Below are 18,727 nucleotides of genomic sequence, written 5' to 3'. Positions count from 1 at the left end.
ACTCAACACAATTGAGTGCTCATTAGGCGGTAGTAATATTTACTGGGCATAGAGACTAGAAAGAAAAATAAAAACACATCCCTATCTGCCTCCCTTGAATGCTAGTGGAAAATCAGACATGAACTAAATAACCATGACACAAGGAGGTCAGTGCTACAATCGAGATACGTACAAAAGGCACAGAATAGATGGCAGTTGCTCAGTCTGTTAGAGACAATGAAAGAGAGGTCTCAATAATACTGACATCTTACCAAGAGAAGGAACAGTGCCAGAGAGAGAGAGAAGCAGGAAAACATCACTCTCACCAAGAGGCAGTATGTGATGATGGAAATGAGCACTTGGATGCAGCTAAGGAGTGCATAAGGGAAGTGCTGAAAAAGCTGAAACAGGTACATACGCCAGATTACCAAAGACCAAACATGCTCTCTCCCAAAAAATTGGGGTGCATTCGGCAAGAAATCATAGAATAGCTCTTTTAAGTAGGGAAGTGACATGATCAAATATACTTTTGCAAAATAATATTAGAAGACTTCAGACCACCATTTGAAAAACTCCAGGACCTGACTACTGGTTCTAAACATGATAAATATACCAAGAAAGGTAAACAAAGTCAAACTATCTACTAACGCCAGGTCAAATGCCCTTACGATCTACCCGACAACAAATTCTGACAATGAAAGTTTTTTACTAAGGCTCCTTAAAAATTATTAGCTTCAGTTACTTTTAGAAACACTGTAAGCACTCAAGTTGCTGATCAAAAATAAGTCTGAGGAGGGGAAAAAAAACCCACATGTAACATTAAAAAGCTTAAGACGTGAAAGAGAGAGAAAAGTAGCTGACTTATTCACTGCTTCAGAGGTCAACTTGACAGAATTCCAGGGAGGGAAAAACTGGAGATACTATGTTATAAAATGTCTGTACCACCCATGAAGCAGTATAGTGTAACTTGAAAGTTAACTTATTGAAAGCTTGAAACCACTGAAAATAATGTTTAACAAGTATAATTAAAATGCTAATATATCATTAATGCAAAATTTAGGGTTAAAGAAAGTAGGGAAAACCACTAGGTCATTCAGGTATGACCTAAATCAAATCACTTATGATGATACAGTGGAAGTGACGAATAGATCAGTGGGGTTAGATCTGGTAGAGAGTGTGCCTGAAGAACTATGAGTGGAAATTAGTAACACTGTACAGGGGGCAGTGACCAAAACCATCCCCAAGAAAAATGCAAGAAGGCAAAGTGGTTGTCTGAGAATGCTTTACAAATAGCTGAGGAAAGAAGAGAAATGAAAGGCAAGGCAGAAAGGAAAAGATTCATCCAACTGAATGTAGAGTTCCAGAGAACAGCAAGGAGAGATAAGAAGGCCTTCTAAAATGAACAATGCAAAGAAATAGAGGAAAACAATAGAATGGGAAAGATCAGAGCTCTCTTCAAGAAAATTAGAGATATCATGGGAACACTTCAGACAAATATAGGCACAATAAAGGACAGAAATGGTAAGGACCTAACAGATGCAGAAGAGATTAAGAAGACAGGGCAAGAATACACAGATGAACTGTACAAAAAAGGTCTTAATGACCCAGATAACCACAATGGTGTGGTCACTCACCTAGAGCCAGACAGAGCCAGACATCCTAGAGTATAAAGTCAGTGGGCCTTAGGAAGCATTACTACAAAGTTACTGCAAATGATGGAACTGCAGCTGGGCTATTTAAAACCCTAAAAAATGATGCTGTTAAAATGCTGCACTCAATATGTCAGCAAATTTGGAAAACTCCCTGGTGGCTCGGCCGGTAAAGAATCTGCCTGCAATGAAGGAAACCTGGGTTCAATTCCCGGGTCAGGAAGATGCCCTGGAGAAGGGAATGGCTACCCACTCCAGTATTCTTGCCTGGAGAATTCCATGGACAGAGGAGCCTGGCAGACTACAGTCCGTGGGGTTGCAAAGAGTTGGACATAACTGAGTGACACTTTCACTTTCAGCAGCAGCCACAGGACTGGAAAAGGTCAGTTTTCATTCCAATCCTAAAGAAAAAAATGCCAAAGAATGCTTAAACTATCACACAGTTGTGTACATTTCTCATGGTAGCTAGGTTATGCTCAGAATCCTTCGAGCTAAGCTTCAGCAGTACTTGAACTGGGAATTTCCAGATGTACAAGCTGGGTTTAGAAAAGGCAGAGGAACCAGAGATCAAATTGCCAACATTCATTGGATCGTGGAGAAAGCAAGGGATTTCCAGAAAAGTTTCTGCTTCATTGACTACACTAAGGCCTTTGACTGTGTGGATCACAACAAACTGTGGAAACAAACTGGAATATTCTTAAAGAGATGGGAGTACCAGACCACCTTAGAACCAACAGTTAGAACCGGACATGGAACAACTGACTGGTTCAAAATTGTGAAAGGAGTACAACATGGCTGTATATTGTCATCCTGGTTATTTAACTTAGATGCAGAGTATATCATGTGAAATTCCAGGGTAGGTGAATCACAAGGTAGAGTCAAGGTTGCTGGGAGTTACATTAACAACCTAAGGTACATAGTTAATAGTTTAATGGCAGAAAGTAAAGAGGAACGAAAGAGCCTCTTGAGGAAGGTAAAAGATGAGTGAAAAAGCTGGCTTGAAACTCAACATTCAAAAAACTAAGATCATGACATCTAGTTCTATCACTTCATGGCAAAGAGAAAGGGAAAAGATTGAAGCAGTGACAGATTTTCTTCTCTTGGGCTCCAAAATCACTGTGGACGGTGACTGCAGCTATGAAACTAAATGATGCTTGCTCATTGGAAGGAAAGCTAAGACAAACCTAGACAGTGTATTGAAAAACAAAGACATCACTTCGCTGACAGAAGTTCATATAGTCAAAGCTGAGGTTTTTCTAGTAGCATGTATGGATGTGAAAATTGGACCATAAAGAAGGCTGAGTGCTAAAGAATTGCTTCTTTTGAATTGTGCTGGAGAAGACTCTTGAGAGTCCATTGGACAGTAAGGAAATCAACCCTGACTATTCATTGGAAGGACTGATGCTGAAGCTCCAATACTTTGGCCACCTGTTGTGAAGAGCCGACTCATAGGAAGAAACCCTGATGCGGGGAAAGACTGAAGGCAAAAGAGAAGGGGGCAAAGGATGAGATGGTTAGAGAGCATCACCAATTCAATGAACATGAATTTAAGCAGACTCTGGGAGCTAGCTGAAAAACACTACCATCAAAAACATTCATAGTACTTCAACACCAGAATACACCTTCAAGCTCACATGAAACATTGACCGAGAGACCATCTCCTGCACCATAAAACACACTGCAATACATTTAGAATAGAAGTATAAAGTATGCTCTTAGACCCCAGTGAAATTATGCTAGAAATCAATACTGAAAAACAAATGTTAACAAAGTAAAGTGAACCAGAATTTTAATTTATGAATAGTGCTTAGTGGGAAAAATACAGTATTGAAAGCATACATTAGAAAAGATGACCTAAAATCAATACTCTTAAAGCTTCCATTTTAATAAACTGGATTTAATTTACTCTTCTTTTTCTAAACTGTAGAAAAAATAAGTAATTAAAAACAGCAGAAATAAATAAAATAAATAAAAAATAAAATTGTAATAGGAAGTCAAGACCGGTTCTTTGAAAAGATCAGTAAAACCAATAAAGCTCTAGCTAGGCTAAGAAAAAAAGAGAAGACATAGATTACTAATTACTAGATTACTAATCTCAGAAATCAAATAGGTGACAACACTACAGGATGAGCCCATGGACAGTAAAAGAATAATGAAAGAATAAATTTGATAACCCAAATGAAATAGACCAATTCCTTCAAAGACACAATCTGCCAATACACACACAAGAAAAAACAGAGGATCGGAAAGTCTTTGCTTAAACGAAACTGAATGATTAACAACCTTCCAAAACAGAAAGAACCAGGCCCAGATGAGTTCACTAGTGAAATCTACCAAATATTTAAGGAAGAAATTATACAAATTCTCTACCATTTCTTCCAGAAGATAGGAGCAGAAGGAATAATTTCTAATTTTGAGGCCAGCATCACCCTCATACCAAAACCACACAAAGACATTACAGGAAAACTTAAAGATCAGTATTACTTCATAAACAGATGTAAAAATCCTCAACATAATATTAGAAAATCAAATCCAACAATGTATAAGAATTATACACTACAACCAAGTGGAATTTATTCCAGGTATACAAGATTGGTTCAACATTTAAAAATCAAGTGATGTAATCCATCACATAAACAGGCTAAAAGAAAAACCACAAGGTTGTATCAAAAGACAGAAAAATATTTGATAAAATCCAACATTCATTTACAATAGAAACTAGCAGCAAACTAAAAACAGATAGGAACTTCCTCAACCTGATAAAGAACATCCACAGAAAATATCCTACTCAGCTAATATCATACTCAGCTGGTAAGAAAGCTTTCTCATTAAGGTCAGGAACAAGGCAAGGATGACCTCTTACCACTCAGTTTCAAAATCAAACTAGGAAGTCCTAGCTGATGCCACGAGATAAGGAAATAAAAAGTATAAAGACTGGGAAGAAAGAAAGAAAACTGCATTTGTAAATGACATTATCATCTATGTAGAAAATCCAAAAGAATCAACCAAAGAAATCCTGGAACTAACAATTATAGGTTACAGGATACAAGGTTAATATACAGAAGTCAGTTGCTTTCCTATATACCTATATATAATGTAAATAGCAATACTATTTACATTAGCACCTCAAAAATTACATACTGAGGTATAAATCTCACAAGATATGTACAAAATCTATATGAGCAAAAGTGTGAAACTGCAAAAATAAGATACAAATAAATGGAGAGGTTCCATGTCATGGATCGGAAGAGTCAATAATGATGTCATTTTCCCAAACTTGATCCATAGGTTCAATGCCATTCCAATCAAAATCACAAAAAGCTATTTTGTGGGTATTGCCAAATTGATATATGGAAAGACAAAAGACAGGCAATAAGCAGTATACTGAAGAAAAGTAAAGTCGAGACACTGACATTACCCAACTTCAAGAAATACTATAAAGCTACAGAAATCAAGACAGTGTAGTTAATGGAAAAAGAATAGAGAAACAGATGAGTAGAACAAAATAGAGCCCAAAATAGTCCCACACAAATATAGTCAACTGATCTTTGACAAAGGCAACTCAGTGGAGACAGGATAGTTTTCAACAAAAGGTACTGGAACAAATGCAAAAAAATCAATCTAGACACAGACCATATACCTTTCACAAAAATTAGTTCCAAACGTATCACAGACATAAGTGTAAAGAGCAGAATTTTAAAACTTCTGGAAGGTAACATCAGAGAAAATTTAGAGGCCTTGGGTTTGGCAATGATTTTTAGGTACAACACCAAAAGTGCATTCCAGTAAAAAAAAAGTTGGACTTCAATAATTTAAAACACTTATGCTCTATGAAAAACCCTGTTGAGATATGAAAATACAAAGTGGGAGAAAATATTTGCAAAATACATGATAAAGGACTTATACCCATATATAAAGAACTCTTAAATCTCAACAATAAATTAATAAATGGACAAAAGATCAGAATAGACACCTCACCAAAGAAGTTATACACATGGCAAATAAGTATGAAAAGATGCTAACAACGTATGTCATTACATTCCCTAATGTGGTGGTAGTAACGAGATACCACTACACATCTATGCTTCTACTGCTAAGTCGCATCAGTCGTGTCCAACTCTCTGCGACCTGATAGATGGCAGCCCACCAGGCTCCCCCGTCCCTGGGATTCTCCAGGCAAGAACACTGGAGTGGGTTGCCATTTCCTTCTCCAGTGCATGAAAGTGGAAAGTGAAAGTGAAGTCGCTCAGTCGTGTCCAACTCTTAGCGACCCCATGGACTGCACCCTACCAGGCTCCTCTGTCCATGGGATTTTCCAGGCAAGAGTACTGGAGTGGGGTGCCATTGCCTTCTCCACTACACATCTATAAGAATGGCTAAAATCCAAAACATTAACAGCACCAATGCTGGTGAGAATGCAGAGCAACAGGAACTCACATTGCTTGCTGGTAGGAATTCATACTTTGAAAACGCTTCGGCAGCTTCTTACAAAGGTAAATATAGGCTTATTGTACAGTCCAGCAATTGCACTCCTAGATATTTATCCAAATGAGTTGAAAACTTATTCTATACAAAAATCTGCACATAAGTGTTTATAGCAGCTTTATTCAGAATTGCCAAAAACTGTAAACAACCAAGATATTCTTCAACAGATCAGCAGATAAACTGTGGTACATTCACAGCAATAAAAAGAAATAAGCTATCAAGCCATTAAAAGACATAAAAGCACCTTAAATGCAAATTACTAAATAAAAGAAGCCAATCTAGAAAAGGTACCAAGTAAAATTCCAAGCTATATGATAATCTGGAAAAGGCAAAACAGTGGATATGGTAAAAGGTCAGTGGTTGCCAGAGGGAGTGAGCAGAGAGGATCACCGAGGGGACTTGAGGGCAGTGAATCTGCTATATCATATTTAATAATGAATACATGACAATTCGCATTTGTCACAACCCACAGAACTGAGCAACACAAAGAATAAGGACTTTTGTTATTAATAATGTATCAAGGTTGGCTCATCAATGATAAGATATGTTCCATACTTAATGCAAAAGGAGAATAATAAGGTAAGCTGGAGGGTGGGGGGCAAACATGGGAAATCTTTGTACTTTCTGCTCAAATTTTTCTGTAAACTTTCTAAACTGCTCTAAAAAATAAAGTATTATATTTTATTTTAAAAATCATAACCAGCTTCAATTGCTTTTAAAAACGCTTAAGTTCTTCCTAAGTTGCTGGTCACTATTATAAATTTGAGGAAAAAATATACATGCGTATTGAAACTTTTAAGAAGTGATAGAAGAAAAAAAACTATCTGACTTACCTGTTGCTTCAAAGGTCAGCTTTATGGAATCCCAGGGTGTCTGTTCTTTGGATACAAGTCTGAAATGAGCAGGTTCTCTTGGAGAAACTTCTGGGGCAGGAAGATACCAGTTTTTCCTATTTGGAAAGGTAACTTCAATATTTAAGCTGCTTTATTGACTAACTTCTAGCTATAACTCATGGACACACTCAGAATATAACAAACACATAAACTCTGATGGAAATGATGATAAACAATGTCAGTTTCTCTGAAGCTCAGGTTATTATGTAGTAAAACCTTCCTGAAGTTAAGAACAAGGATCCCAGGTAATCTGAGTTCCATTACCCATACTATTTCTTCTCCTCCATTCCTTCAGTGCCAAACCATTAAACTTCCCAGAAATAAAACAATTAGAAACTGATGCTTAGCTGCTTGCTACCTGTTAGACCAGTTAAGAGGGCTACCCTTTGTTCAGGTTTCTAGAGGAAAGACGTACTAAATTTGAAAAAGCAAATTTTGAAGGAAAAAAAAAAACCCAAAAAACTCCTGAGTGCTTTATCTGTAGTGATATTAGAGCTTTTGTAGAGATATAAAAGAAAATAATATAAACAACACTCAACTTCTATGTTAACCAGTTTAAATAACAGAGTACCGACATAGTGACAGGAACTGAGAACACACTAACCCCTAACTTAAAGCAGAGAAGTAGTGAGCCAACCTGATGAGGAAGTGCACAGGGAGGTACCAAGGGAAACCGCAGAGCGGGGCGTTCTCCTCACAGTCAGCTCGGACGGTATCGTTGATCTCGGGAATGTGAGGTGTTATGTGAGACATGCCGGTATAATCAAATCCATTGATCCATACTCCAGAGTCCCGTTTAGCTACGTTTCCATCCAGATCGTGAAATGTTCTAGTTGTATGCTGAGAAGAACAAGCCTAATGAGGAAACTACTGTTTGAACTCCTTCACCCACATCCCTGCCCCACATGAACAAAAATGACTAGGTGACAATACCGAAAAATGCAGAGGCTACCGAGCAACAGGAACCCTCACGCACCAGTGGCACCAACACTTCAGGAGACTGCTTAGCATTGCCCCGTAAAGTTAGTGTGCACATACCCTTCACGCCCGCAACTCCACTCCTGAGTGTGGGCCTTAGAGAAGCTTAAACGGGGTACAAGAGTGTTGGTTCTGCACTGTCTGTATTAGCAAAAACTGGACACAACCCAAATGTCCATTAACAGTAGAATGGACAAATAAATTAGGGTGTCATCCTAGAACAGAAGTCCAGCAATGAAAAATAATGAACTACAGTGACACAATTCAACCTGGAACACTGATAGGCTGTTGGGCAATAAGAAGCAAAGTCACCAAAGAGCATTTATGGTTTGGCTTTATCTATAAGAAGCTCAAAAACAGGCAAAACTTATATGTTGTTGTTTAGAGATTCATACATATGTGGTACAGTGATGGTTAACTGCAACCTTTAAGATAGTACTTTGGAGGGTGGTAAGAGGGAGAGGAGCAAGAGAGCTGGGGTTAAGAAGGGAACACAAGGGTTTTCTCAGGTGCATTTAATGACCCTTTAATTCAAGATGATTGTTTTACTATTTCTTACAAATATACTGCTATATTTGTATTTCATACAAATTTTTTTGAAAACCAACTATTTCAGATTTAAAACACATGAACACTAAAACTCCTAAAGGTCTTAAATACATTCTAAAAGAAATACACACACACACACACACCCCTTTCCCTTTCAGTCTGTTACATGAAGCTAACTCATGTGCAAAGAAAAACAGAAATCACAGCTCACCACTAGATGACAGGCTTGTGCCTAACAGAATGAAAAGGCACCTTGCTCCATCCTGAATAGCTCTATTGACAGCAGAAACCAGCCTGAAGAATATCAAATTCGAAAAGAAACAGTACAAAGGGCAGGGGTAAACCAAAGCCCACAGGCCAAATGGCCTGCTACTATTTTTATAAAGAAAGCTTTACTGGAACACGGCCACATGCATCTGCTGGTATTGTCCACGGCAGCTTTCACTCTGTAAAAACAGAGACCGCGTGGCTGGCAGAGCCTAAAATATTTATTACCTGGCCCTTTATAGGAAAAATCTGCCAAGTTCTGAAACTGGGGAAGAAGAGAACCCCAAAACAAATCAAGACAGGAGTTTTTTAAAAATAATAAAAGTCTAGCTTCTCCTAATGACTAATGATGTAACATCAATCACATAAAATGGATCACTGTGTCCTACAGGTCTGTAAACAAGGAATAGTTGACTCTTCCTCAAAATCTCTCTGATATTTAAGTTCAAACGTATTATTATTAACTTACTCAAGTCTTTGAATAGTAATCTAGGTTATGACTCTTGGCTTTTCTGTTTGGCCACTCCATGCCCTCTAACAAAGAATGAAAGTAAGATGACTTAAGTTCTTTTTCCTCTTTTTTAAAAGCTCTAAAAAGTTTGCAGAAAAACCTGAATCTAAGAAAGTTGTCAATCTCATTCTATTAATATCTAAGTTGTTATACTTTCACTATCCCATATTACCTTGAATATTACCTAAGATCAATCTTACTAGCATTTTAAAGAATCTGTTTGCTTTTGCCAGTTGATAGGAGTTCAAGTTTTTACTCAGTCTGCAGACAGCTTTACAATCTATACTTCTAACAGTTCATTACTCCATGACACATACATGCTCTCGTTTTTCTAAGTACATTTTTGTAATTTGAACAGTAGTAAAAATAGAGGTTTCCATTCAGTCCCTTGGGAGAAGGGTTTCTAGCTGATCAGAATGCCTCTTGATGGTCAATCTTTTCCTCACTGCCTTACACAAAATAGTCAAGGTACAATTAACAGGTCAACAGTAGAAAAGTCAGTTATGTGTTTTGAGCTTTACTGTTGACCAGTGAAGCTCAAAACACCATAAGCCTTTCCTGTCTAGAATCTCAAATAGCTCACACAAAATCACTCTTACCTGAAGAAACACTCTCTTTGGCTTTGGACTGGCAGAGCTGGAGCTGTACGGGAAAAAAGTTCCACTGCAAACAAGGAGGAATGTAACTGTACATACCAAAGTTAAACTTAGCATTGTTCTTTTTGTGCTTTTGGCAAGGTAGATGAAGTTAATCTAAAAACACAAAAACAGAAAAATTACCATTGGCAGGAAAGTGGTTTTAGTGCCTTTCTAACAGGCCTTGTAGCAGATAATGAAGGACATGTATCAGCATGTGCTAACATAACTCCAGCTTCCAGTACAAAAGGCACTAATTATAAGGGATTTCCATCACAAGTCAAGCGTCTAAATAAATGAGAGATGCCCCTATCTGCATTGATGATGGCTTCTTGAAAGGCAGCCAGACAGTAAGGGAGATCAGGGAAACTGAGACAGGGTCTCTGCTCAGTCAAGACATGAGAGCATGTACATCTGTCAGTCAAACCATGGCCTTACTTTATTTCTGATTCTATCAATACTCTGTAGCCAAAACTGTACAGCAGACAACTATTTAACTGTACTAGACATCATGACATGTTTTTATTAAAGAAGTAACCCTTTATGCAAGTAAGCAGGCCTATTTCAAAACAAAACTAAAGTTCTACTTGTAATGCTTTCATAACATGCCCAGGTGCTGCTGCTGCTGCCGGATTCACCCAAATGAGCATTCAGATACGCCTTCAAGACTGCCCGTGAAGCTGCATGTAAGGGAGGACTGCTATAAAAGTAGTTCTGCACTTGAAACTTACACAATACCATAAATCAACTTTTAGTTCAATTGGAAAAAAAACAAAACTCTGAAAACTGAAACAAACTAGGAAAATAAAAGTCATTCTGCTCTTTGCATTGCCGAGTTAACCAAAGCCAACACAAAACAACAAATCTGAACTTGGGCAGGAAAAACAAGTAGCTCAGTCTCAAGATGGGCATCCTGAAAGTCCTAAATATATTAGTTTCTTAATTGCAATAAATCACTGAATTAAAGTTTTGGGGGACACACAACTCATAGAATATGTTCACAGATCCCTTAGGGGTTCTGAAGGAGCCACTCCAAAAAACAATGACCTAATCCCAGCTCCCCTCATTGGATACCCTCCCAGGGTCAATAAAAAGAAAAGTGAAGAACATAAAGGTGAAAATATTTTTTTGAGATGAAAATGAAAAATTATTCATACCAAGTACTCAACTATATGAAACTAATAGATTTTATATCTACAGTGTAACATGCGCCATCCAGAGTAATCTCCAGCAAAGGAGTACTGGCCTTATGTTTTCACACTGGAGCCAGAAAGGAGAAAAAGTACCCAAGGATTTAGGGTAGTGAGTTAGCAGAACACAGTTTGTTACCCTCTCTGTCCCTCTTCCTCCTAGGAATCACAATACTTAAAATGTGGCTCCTTAGCACAGTACCGAATACCCTGCCACAAAATGAGTTTCACCTCCAGTGGAAGGCTGGTTAGGTTTCGGTACAAAGTCATGTGGGTCCAGATAAAACCTCCCTGTGGTTCCTGTCATTCTCCACCTAGAGCTGTCCTACAGCTTCCGGTTCGGCTATAGTTCCCACATCCACATTCTCTCTTCTCCAGGTTATGAGGCTCATCTTCTGCCTCTTCTGTCCACCTTCTGGAAGAGGTTTGGTTAATGGTGATAAATGAAAAGGTGATCACAGAGGGAGAGAAGGAAGAAGAGAATGGCCTAAGTAACAATGTGTCTGGATCCCACTGTCTTAACTGTCACTATCTTTTGTCTTAAATATTATATCTGATATGGTTCCGAAATGGGTGTGAATGAAAATGAAGAGAAGCATGAGAAGGGACTATGGGATGTCCACTGTGTACTGGCTTTTTCTGTTTCTCTCTGACAGTTTCCTCCTGATCCCCCTCCTACCAGGAGTCTCATGTAATCAATATAACCATGACGGCCCCAGCATGGAATAACTCCCAGAAGCCTGTTAACCAGTCATTTGACAGCAATTTAATTGCTTTCTAGCAAATATAGTTAATAAATCCCCATAGACTTAGAGAAAAGCTTTCAGAAGTATGCATTATGGTTCAGTTCTTCACTACCCAAGGGGAAAAGGCTCACTCTATTAAAAAGCCACTATCTATACCATAGGTACACACAAATAAGAGTGAAGAGAATGGTAACCCACGGCATCAAGGAGCAGCAGTTATCTCACATTATAATGACAATCAAATTAGAGCTTAAAATATTCCAAGAGGCACCTCCAAAAGCTTTCCTAATAAAATATAATTTAGAAGATAATAACTTTAATCTAGTTGTTTATGGTTTCAAAGATTTCCATGCTTTGGGGTCACTCCCAGTTTTCAGGGTTCATTTTGTCCCCAGTTCATATGGAACTGATCTGAAATGCCCCACACTTTGATTATCTTTTATGAGCCATCAAGAGCCTTCACTCACGGAAGATGATTTAAATACATTTGGGGGGTAGAGGATCCAGTTCATAACTTCTCTTACTCTAGATTAAACCTAATCTACATATGATGACACTACAAACTCCTTTAATTCTCACAACAGCCAACCTATCAAGAAACACAGAGGATTTAAAGGCTTAACATTGAAACCAAGAGAAGTAAACCTTGAACAAAGAGCACTTTAGAATTTTCCATCCATCCCTGCAAATACCAGTAAAGACTTAACCATAGTATTAATGGTAAAAAAAAAAAAACCAGTTCTGTGTATAAGAATTACTCTACAGGGCTATAGACACAGTCACATACACTATTTATTGGTGATTTGAGAGAAGGAAATGGCAACCCATTCCAGTATTCTTCCCTGGAAAATCCCATGGGTAGAGGTACCTGGCCAGCTACAGGCCATGGGGTCACAAAAGAGTCAGACATGACTTAGTGACTAAACAAGGACAACCTGTCTATTGAAGGGACTTCCATGGATAGTGCTGACCATGCATGTGGTATTCTTATCTCTGGTTCCTAGATCTGACTCTTCACATGAGATGCCTTTTACTGTATCGGTGTCAAAAGCTCATTGTCATTTCCATGGAGGAAAGAATTGTAAGAGTCATAACTATTTTTTCTGTTTTGTCCCCTAGCCTCAAGTCTCAGAGTATAACTCCAGGTATTCAATGACTATGTCTTACTCTTAGGAACTGCAATGAAAAGAACCACAGAACTGGGGAGTGCTGACACCACACGAAGGGCAGAGCTCTGCCTGGAGCTTGCTCCAGCAGGGTGGATGTTATCCACTCTGCACCATTTCTTCCCCCTCTCCCCTGTAGAGTCCCAGGGAAGAGAAGCAGGCATGGCAAGGCAGGACTCTCTCTCTGCGGGCAGAACACAGACAGCAAAATGACAAGAGCTGTGACACGTTCTTATTACTTGGTAAATGAGCATGCTTGGGTGCTTTAAGTGTGTCACTCAAGGACACAGACTCAACTAGTGACCTTGGCGGTGCCAGCAATGAGGCGGGTGAATGACAGTGGAAAAGTCCCCATCAGAATGAGTCTCCCTTCACTGGCTCTACCAGCAACGGTGAAACTACCACGTATTTATTAACACTTGCCTCTAGTCAGTAAGTTCAAAACACAGTCTAAAAATTCACCACCAAGCAATCTCTACCAGTTCTCACTTGGTATTCATTCCACACATTCACATTCAGGTGGTTTGAAAGCTATCTGAAAAGTATCATCAGAGGATTTGGGAGCATGAGAAAGCAAAACTAACAAACCCCCGCTTCTACGTTTTCTGACCACACCAAACCTACAATATGCACCATTTCTTTGGCTTAAGAGTAGAAAAAGTGTTGGCCACTCAGTCGTGTCCGAGTCTGCGACCCCATGGACTGTAGACCGCCAGGCTCTTGTCCATGGAATCTTCCAGGCAAGAATACTGGAGTGGGTTGCCATTTCCTTCTCCAGGGGATCTTCCCGGCTCAGGGGTTGAACTCAGATCTCTTGCATTTCAGGCGGATTCTTTACAGTCTGAGAAACCAGGGAAGCTCTTCAATACTATTTTGTAAGATCTAGCATGGTTAAACTCATCACATATTTATATATAAAATGAAGAAGGAAATTAAAAAAAAAAAAAAAAAAACTTTTTCCTTACAAAATAGGATGAGAGAATTATGGTACAACCAGCCAAAATAGAGGCCAGCACAACGTCAGGTGGAATTTCTGAACCACTCCTGCCAAGGATAGGGGTAAACATCTCAAATACGGCCCAGATGAGGTACAGTGCATACAGATATGGAATAAACATCCCCAAAAGGTAAAAGGCAATATATTTTCCTCCAGCACCTAGAGAAAAAGAGAAAGAAAACATACATCTCTGAAATTCTCCAGTGAGATAATAGCTTTTTATAGCAACAGTGTATCTTTACACCTAACAAAAATTAGGTTAGCAGTGACTTGGCCTTTTGGTACATGTTATAAACAGAGATAAAACACTTTGAGAGGGTAAAATACAAATAAGAAAACAAAAAATGTAATATATTACCATGTGTTCATTTATGTAAGAATGATGGGTATAAGATAAACATCTGTGTGATCTTAAAACAGCAACAATTTTGAAAGCCTACCCAATAAAATCAAATAAGGAGACAAGTTTCTGGAAGCCTTAATGTATTTTAAGGCATTTCCCGTTTGTATTGCAACCAAAAAGACCCTACCATGCTGCTTCAAGTCCTTTTGCACGCAAAGCTTTGTGAGCAACGGGAATGCCACCCAGACAGCACTAATAAATGCAGAGCAGAGCCCTCGGTAAGTGAGAGCTGTAAGGAACCCACAGTGTACAAACAACGAGACATCAAAAAATACTTCTCCCAGATACTGGCCACTGGCATTCTGAAAGAAAAAAAATACAGACAACTCATCAAGATCTTCTACTGCAGTATAATTTCCACTGCTCAGAAAAGCTACATTTTGTCTTGAGCAGGGTCTATCCTTTAAACTATGAAGTAAACACTGACAAAGCTACCTCCTCTCAGGAAGCAATAAGTTCAAATTGCTGCACAAGAAAGGAGAATTTAACAAGTTAGGGTAAAAACATCGTTACTTATATATAAGCTTTCCCTCCACTGGGCTGAGAGACCTTTGGAAATGTTCTAAAGTAGAAGAAAGGACTTCCCTTAAAACATTCACTACTATAAGCTCTTATTCATGAAATTTTCAAAGAATGTCAAGCAAACCAGAGAAACAACCCATATGAAGAACAGTATAAGCTGTTGCAGTGCCTCCAACAGCATGCCTCAAGAACTGCAGGACCTTTAGAGCACAGGGCCATGGGGGGTTTGATCAACACTTTTTGAGCTTTGAAGTCTGAAAGTCTGAGGATTCCTGTACAGCACCTTGAGTTCTACAGAAGAAAGTTGCCTTTTGAACTTTATACATTTTAACTTCTGTACCAGTTATTCTATTACTGTAAACATGAAAGTTATAATTTCAGTGCAGAAACATCAAAACAGAAATAGGTATGTTTAAGCTTTTCTCTCCTCTGCCTTCTCATTTCTGTACAGTCCAGGGCATGTTTGTTAAAAGGGCCCCTACTTCAAAAATGCAAAAGAGTTTCAGTCACACATGTTTCAAAACAAACTAAAGGTCACTTGACAAACTTCCTTGGACAATGAAAGATAGGCTATTGTTGGTAAAATGTTAGATGTTCAACACTATTAATCAAGAGTCATGGTCTCTGAAAAGAATAAAATAGTTCTCAGGATTCAATTTGAAGCCAGATTCCACTCAGATATTTAAAAACAAAGATATCAACAATGAAGACTATAATAAGATGTTTTACACTGTTCCCACTTTATACCAAGTTCAAACATCCCTCAAATCTAGCTCCCCTCTCCCCACCTCTATCACCCTTTCCCCCTTCCAGTCCATTGGTAATGTATACTGTTACCAGAGTGTTCCTGCTGAATTACAAATCTTCTCATTCAATATCCTGCCTAGAAAGTTTAAACTGTGGCCCCAGTGATTTTTAGGGTTATGCTCTAACTATCAACCTTATCTTCACCACACTGAACTTCTTATTGCCTGTGACCCAAATACATCTTGTACATTCTGACCTTTGCCCATCAACCAGTTCCCTGGTACATTTCTACTCAGGCCACAAAAAACGCAGTTCAAATGTCACCACCTTCATGAAGTCTTCCTGACTTCCACAAACAAAGTTAATCTCTCCTGGCCCTACAATCCTACAGCACTGCGAAGCTATCACTATTTCACTTTATCCCAGTGCATTGGAGTCACTGTGGTTTCCCCATCATTGCATCCCCCAGGGAGACTGTGACCTTCTCAAAGAAAAGACTAGGCCTGAAGATGGGAACCCACTGGGTACTCAAAGACAATATGAGACAAAAATGAAAATATTACTCTTTCTACTGTGCCTTCAGCCCAAAGTTTCATAATTGGACAACTGAAATTAGAATTTTACTAAGCATTCCTGTCTTACCCTCTACTGTACCCCAATGCCATATCAACCAGAGTGTCAGCCACACTCTGGTTACATCCCACTGCAGCAAGAATAAACACTTGAAATTGAGCCGCATCATGTAGTTCTTTTGGAAACTCTAGTCATGAAGATATAAGTATTGGCTCAACCATAAACAGATGGCTAACCTCAATGAATCTTTCTTCAGTAGGGCCTGCCACACAGAAGGGCTCCTTACACCATATCCCAACATGAACTGAACTGAGACCAAGCTTCAGGTACTGAAGACATGCTAGTGAAAGTATGCTGTTTACAGTCTTCCGTGTCCCCAGTCTAATCCCCAGCAGGACAAACTGAAATAAACAGGTGTGCACATGCCATACTGAAAATGAGGGAAGAAAGAAAGATTTTCCCTTTTATTATCTTAGAAAATCAGAATGTTTGTGGCTTGCTCTCTCACTAATTATTCAATTTTTAGTCCTGCTCTCTCATAAACCTAATATTAACTTTGTTTTTACCAAACAAATGTATACAGTTGAAACCATGACTACGGCTATTTCTCTAAGACAGCATGTATTATTTTGGAACTCTATCTCCCCTCCCTTTCTCTCCTCAGCAATGTGTCACTAACCCCCAGACCACCTAGCATGCTGACAGAATCTGTATCAACAACACACAGCTTTAAAAAAAAAGAGTAAAGGAGACTGAACAAGTTCAGTGCAGCTTTAGATACAGTGCTCATCCAGGCAGAAAACAGTGTGTCAGTTCTGTGCCAGAGACTGCCTAAGCACAGGGGACAGTGAACAGAATCATCCCTGCCCTCAAGGAGCTGACAGTCCACCAGAGAACAGGGCTATTCAAATAAAAATAACCGGTGGTCCCAGGGAAGGCTGGCAGATTAAAGAGCATGGTCATAAAAACTGCCACTGTCAGCAGAGGCAGAAGGCTATGCTAACACGCCTTGCTGTCACCAACACCCCAAACACTGTTTGCCAGCCGTGTAAACTCACTGAATAAGTCTGCAACCCTCAGAATAAGAAGTTTTCCAGAAAGTCAACATGGTTCTGGGAGTCGATTTTCCATAACCATGCCAAACAATTTTTGGTGTCACAAAAGGCCAAACATAAGGAACCCCACCTGAGTTTGACTTCAATCCTTGAAGGTGGCAGAAAGAAATTAATAAAAAAGCCCAACACTTACCACATAATAAAATCTTTTTGCAAGGGTATGTATGAATATTATTTTGGCTACAGCTGCAGTTCCATACAGACAAACGGAGACATAGAAGTGGTTATACCATGAGAGGGACTGTCCAATAAGTGAGATGAACACTGCTATAATGAGAACTGTAACCAAGCTGGTAAACCAGCTTATCAGAGTGATGCCAAGTCCACAGAAGAAGTCCTTTGTGTAGGTAGCAGCTGACGGAGAGAAAACAAGAGCAGTGATCACTGTCTTTATCAAATCAATTTCACCACCAGTTAGTAGAATTAAAGGAGCAAACATTAAAACAAAATTTACCACTATAATTGAAAATATTAAAATTTCCTAGGGGTAAGGTTTGTTAAACATTACAACAAACAAGGAAAGTATCAGTGAATAAAATTCAAGTATGAACATTTGCTGAGAGTCTGTGGGTACAAAGGACCCAAAGAGGTAAGTCTTCAGGAAAAGTTCAGCTATATTCCTGACTAGGAAAGGGAGTCATCTTGATTTTTACCACCTCTGGAATGCTTTGTGTATTGAAATAACAGCAAAAATGGAAGGCAGAGTTACATATAAAGTCTTACCAAAAGAAACTTAACACAGGAAGAGAAGCAGCATGAGAAAATAACCAGTGATTAAGGAATATTTAAATCGCTGCTAAATATCTGACCTGCTAACAGCACACACTAACTTAAGACTGTAAAACAGTTCAAGCAGAAGCAGACCAATTTAACCAGAAACAGTTCATTCATACTCCAGAACAGGGTGCTACTGGTCTGCAATGTGGACAACGCTTTTTAAGGGACTCTTCACTAAAAGTCAATCTTTACAAACCATTTTCTACAAGCTTTTGAAGTACTTCCATGAAGTGCGTAAGTACATAAAAATTGCATGCTTCACCAAGACTAAAAGTATAATGAGCATATCACCCTGATACTCATTTAGAAATTTCTTCAATTCAGTTGCTCAGTTGTATCCAACTCTTTGCAAACTGCAGCATGCCAGACTTCCCTGTCCATCACCAACTCCCAGAGCTTGCTCAAACTCATGTCCATTGAGTCAGGGATGCCATCCAACTGTCTGTTGGATGTCGTTCCCTTCTCCTGCCTTCAATCTTTCCCAGCATCAAGGCCTTTTCCACTGAGTCAGTTCTTCACATCAGGTGGTCAAAGTATTGAAGTTC

General features: G+C 38.9%; 1 protein-coding gene across 3 annotated transcripts in view; it reads right to left on the bottom strand.

The window, feature by feature from the left end:
- Positions 1 to 18,727, bottom strand: part of ERMP1 (endoplasmic reticulum metallopeptidase 1) — a 58,284-nt gene that overhangs the window by 8,166 nt on the left and 31,391 nt on the right. For 2 of the 3 annotated variants that reach the window (XM_024996124.2, XM_024996125.2), the window contains 6 exons: positions 17,539 to 17,759; positions 14,576 to 14,750; positions 14,014 to 14,204; positions 9,911 to 10,063; positions 7,644 to 7,846; positions 6,947 to 7,062 (listed from right to left, as the gene is read on the bottom strand). In XM_024996124.2, the coding sequence (XP_024851892.1) occupies positions 6,947 to 7,062; positions 7,644 to 7,846; positions 9,911 to 10,063; positions 14,014 to 14,204; positions 14,576 to 14,750; positions 17,539 to 17,759 (1,059 nt within the window). The remainder of the gene's footprint in view (positions 1 to 6,946; positions 7,063 to 7,643; positions 7,847 to 9,910; positions 10,064 to 14,013; positions 14,205 to 14,575; positions 14,751 to 17,538; positions 17,760 to 18,727) is intronic. The other variant, XM_024996126.2, reaches the window with a different exon arrangement.

The sequence above is a fragment of the Bos taurus genome, chromosome 8 (genome assembly GCF_002263795.3).
Source record: "Bos taurus isolate L1 Dominette 01449 registration number 42190680 breed Hereford chromosome 8, ARS-UCD2.0, whole genome shotgun sequence".
Classification (NCBI taxonomy): domain Eukaryota; kingdom Metazoa; phylum Chordata; class Mammalia; order Artiodactyla; family Bovidae; genus Bos; species Bos taurus.
The sequence above is the reverse complement of the archived record's forward strand: the minus strand, read 5'-3'. Positions and strand labels throughout refer to the sequence as shown.